The sequence below is a fragment of the Clupea harengus genome, chromosome 1 (assembly GCF_900700415.2).
Source record: "Clupea harengus chromosome 1, Ch_v2.0.2, whole genome shotgun sequence".
NCBI classification, from domain to species: Eukaryota; Metazoa; Chordata; class Actinopteri; order Clupeiformes; family Clupeidae; genus Clupea; species Clupea harengus.
In genome coordinates, this window is record NC_045152.1 from 13,884,700 (window position 1) to 13,887,427 (window position 2,728).

The 2,728-nt window shown below is 48.3% G+C and overlaps 1 protein-coding gene across 1 annotated transcript in view; it reads left to right on the forward strand.

The window, feature by feature from the left end:
• Positions 1-1,817: 1,817 nt before the first annotated feature.
• LOC105896454 (arf-GAP with dual PH domain-containing protein 1) overlaps positions 1,818-2,728 on the forward strand; it is a 52,378-nt gene continuing 51,467 nt past the window's right edge. Inside the window, exon 1 of the mRNA XM_031568245.2 lies at positions 1,818-2,166. Within this exon, the coding sequence (XP_031424105.1) occupies positions 2,076-2,166 (91 nt within the window). The 5' untranslated portion in view covers positions 1,818-2,075. The remainder of the gene's footprint in view (positions 2,167-2,728) is intronic.

The window sequence follows — 2,728 nt, forward strand, 5'->3', positions numbered from 1 at the left end:
GTAGGGTGGCTGAGTGGCTCGACCGTGGGCCAGACTGGGAGGAGGAGGAGGCATGTAGGGTGGCTGAGTGGCTCCCACCGTGGGCCAGACTGGGAGGAGGAAGAGGCACGTAGCGTGGCTCTGCCTGTGCAACTCCCGTAACCCACATATCGGACTGTGCTCCTCACAGTACTTGTCTAAAGAAATACAGCACCCATGACACCACTTTTTAAGCCCTTCAAGTCCCTCAGTTGTCCCCATTGTTAGCTCCAGTCCTGGCCTGTTGTTGTTGAGGAGTCCTCCTGCATGTTGTTGAGGAGCTTGGATTCATTAGACTTCTTTTTACTCAGAGCCTTTTTTTCACTTCTTCATTCTCGGCCACTCTTGTGCGTCAAGCTGGCGTTCTTCAGCAATATGTCAGACTGCCTTGGGGAAGACTCCAACCACATGCAATGAGTGTACATGCAGAGAGCACACAGGTAGGCAGGCAGGTAGGTAGGCCATCCAATCACTTTGTGTGGGCTGAATGGAATTCCAATTAAATTTAATTAAAATGTAATTTAATTTATATAGCGCCAAAACAATAAAATTGTCTCAAGGCGCTTAACAGAGCCCAGTGCCTGAACCCCCCTTAGAACAAGCACAATGGCAACAGGGGCAAGGAACGGGCAAGAAACCTTAAGCAGAACTGCGCCCCATCTGCTTGCCGCCGGCCGGGTAGAAATGATTGGATGGGCTTTTCACAGCCCTGCCTCAGACACAGATGACGTTTTTTATTTTTTATTGTCAGAGCATTTAATTAATTCCTTGCAGTCACGATGTAAAGACTGTTTTTAAAAAAATTTAGCCTACTCTACCTTTGATAGGCCTGTAGCCAATAGCTTATGTCTGATGGTAGCCTAAACTTGATTAAGATTTTTTAATCACAAAACCACACATTTCATCCACACTGAACTCTAACAGTGTCTATTAGCTTTGGCTTTCCTCAAGGTCCCTGAGCTACGACTAGGGGTCCGGCCACAGCACTCCCATATGCGCATGTCTATAGTTCTCTAAACCTCTATTCTCTCCTGGACTGGCTGTATCCACAGGTTAACCTACTTGGCCCGCATAGTACATTTGACTTTATTTAAAATGCCGATGATGAGGCCGTTAGAGCTGGCAGTGATCAGGTAAGCAGATCACGTGCCCCATTTGGAGCGCGGAGGACCATCCGTACACACAGCTGGGCCGGACCCTGTCCAGATCCGATGCAGATCCGTTTTGCGGACCCGTGCCACTTGTGGGCCGATGCTGGGCCGACTGAGGGATGGGTCCGTTTTGCGGATGTGGGCCAGATATTATGATAGGCGCGGTCCAGATTCGTCCCAGTGTTGCTTCGCTATCTTGGACCTGAGGTAAAACAGCTAGTAGGCTAATAGTAGCTAATAGCCTACAGTGTGAAAAATATGACATGAATTAGCAGTAGTTTTTTCTGATGACTCATTCACTCGCATTAAATCAGTCCTTTCAGATTAAAACAATTTCAGCTCGATGCAATTTCAAATACTCGTATGAAAAAAGGCTGGTTAGCCTACCTTGATGGGTTTCTTACAACTGCTCTTATAACGGGTGACTAAATATCATCTCAGAAAGCAGTACACTAACTTCTGTCAGCGCTCATTCAGTGCCAGCTATGGATCATCGTCCGCTTGTTAATGTGGGTGTGTGAACTGTTGAGCTGAGCCGCCGCTGGAGGTCTCCCCTCTCCATTGCAAGCTGCAGTGAGCCGGAGCCAAGCAGGCAAGGCTGGTGAGTCGCCGGTGATACGGTCATCTCTGCAGATAGCGAGAGCCGAGACGTGAGACGAGAGGTGTGTAAGTCTCTGTGCGAGTCTAACAAAGAGGTGACACCACTGCTCTGTGATCGTAGGCTCTTATGATTAGCTATAGACTCTCATTACTGTCGCGCAGTGCTTTCTGCCTTTCCGTTCATTGATCAGGTCGATGAGTTCCTTGACCGCGAATTTGGCGACTTGATTGGAAGAGAGAGCTCCTTAACGGCTCCAGCTCCTGCAGCGTTAAGCTACCGGAGGACGAACGGAATTATCGGGAACAATGGCTTCGGCACAGGAGAAGAACAGACAGCTGATTCAAGAATTTGTCAAACAACCGGGAAACGACTCTTGCGCGGACTGCGGAGCGCCAGGTGAGTTGCCGTGATGCTTAGTGAGAGCTGAACCCAGACTCAAAGCCCAGATGACGGCTGTGCTCCGGTGCTAATGAACATTTTTCCTTAATTAATGAGGCGGATAGTTGGCTCCCAGACTATTGCTCTGTGTTGTCTTTTAGAAAAGAGATGGCATTCGTCTCTGGCTTTTACTTAAAAAGAAAACTGGCCTGAGTTGCCTGTCTCCTCACTCTCGGGTCATTGAGTTCATGACATAAAACTGGGTGCCTTTGTTTTGCGCGAGCGTGATGCTGATGCTCGGTCATTTCAGGTACGACTGTTTAAAATGATATCAGCGTCAATAGCGACTGTGTGTCTTTCTCAGAGATGAGAAGCCCCGGCTGAGTGTAAAAGCGTGTGTGTTTTGCTGAGGATGTTACGGATTGCAGGAAGAAGGCGTAGCTGCAAGTTTGGACTGAAGCACTGGGGTGTCAATGACGTCACTTTCTCATTGGTCGACTTTATCAGTACGTTTCCGTTGTGTAAGCTATTGCCTTGCAGCAGATATCATGCTTCCCACAGCAAAAAAAAACCACTCTTC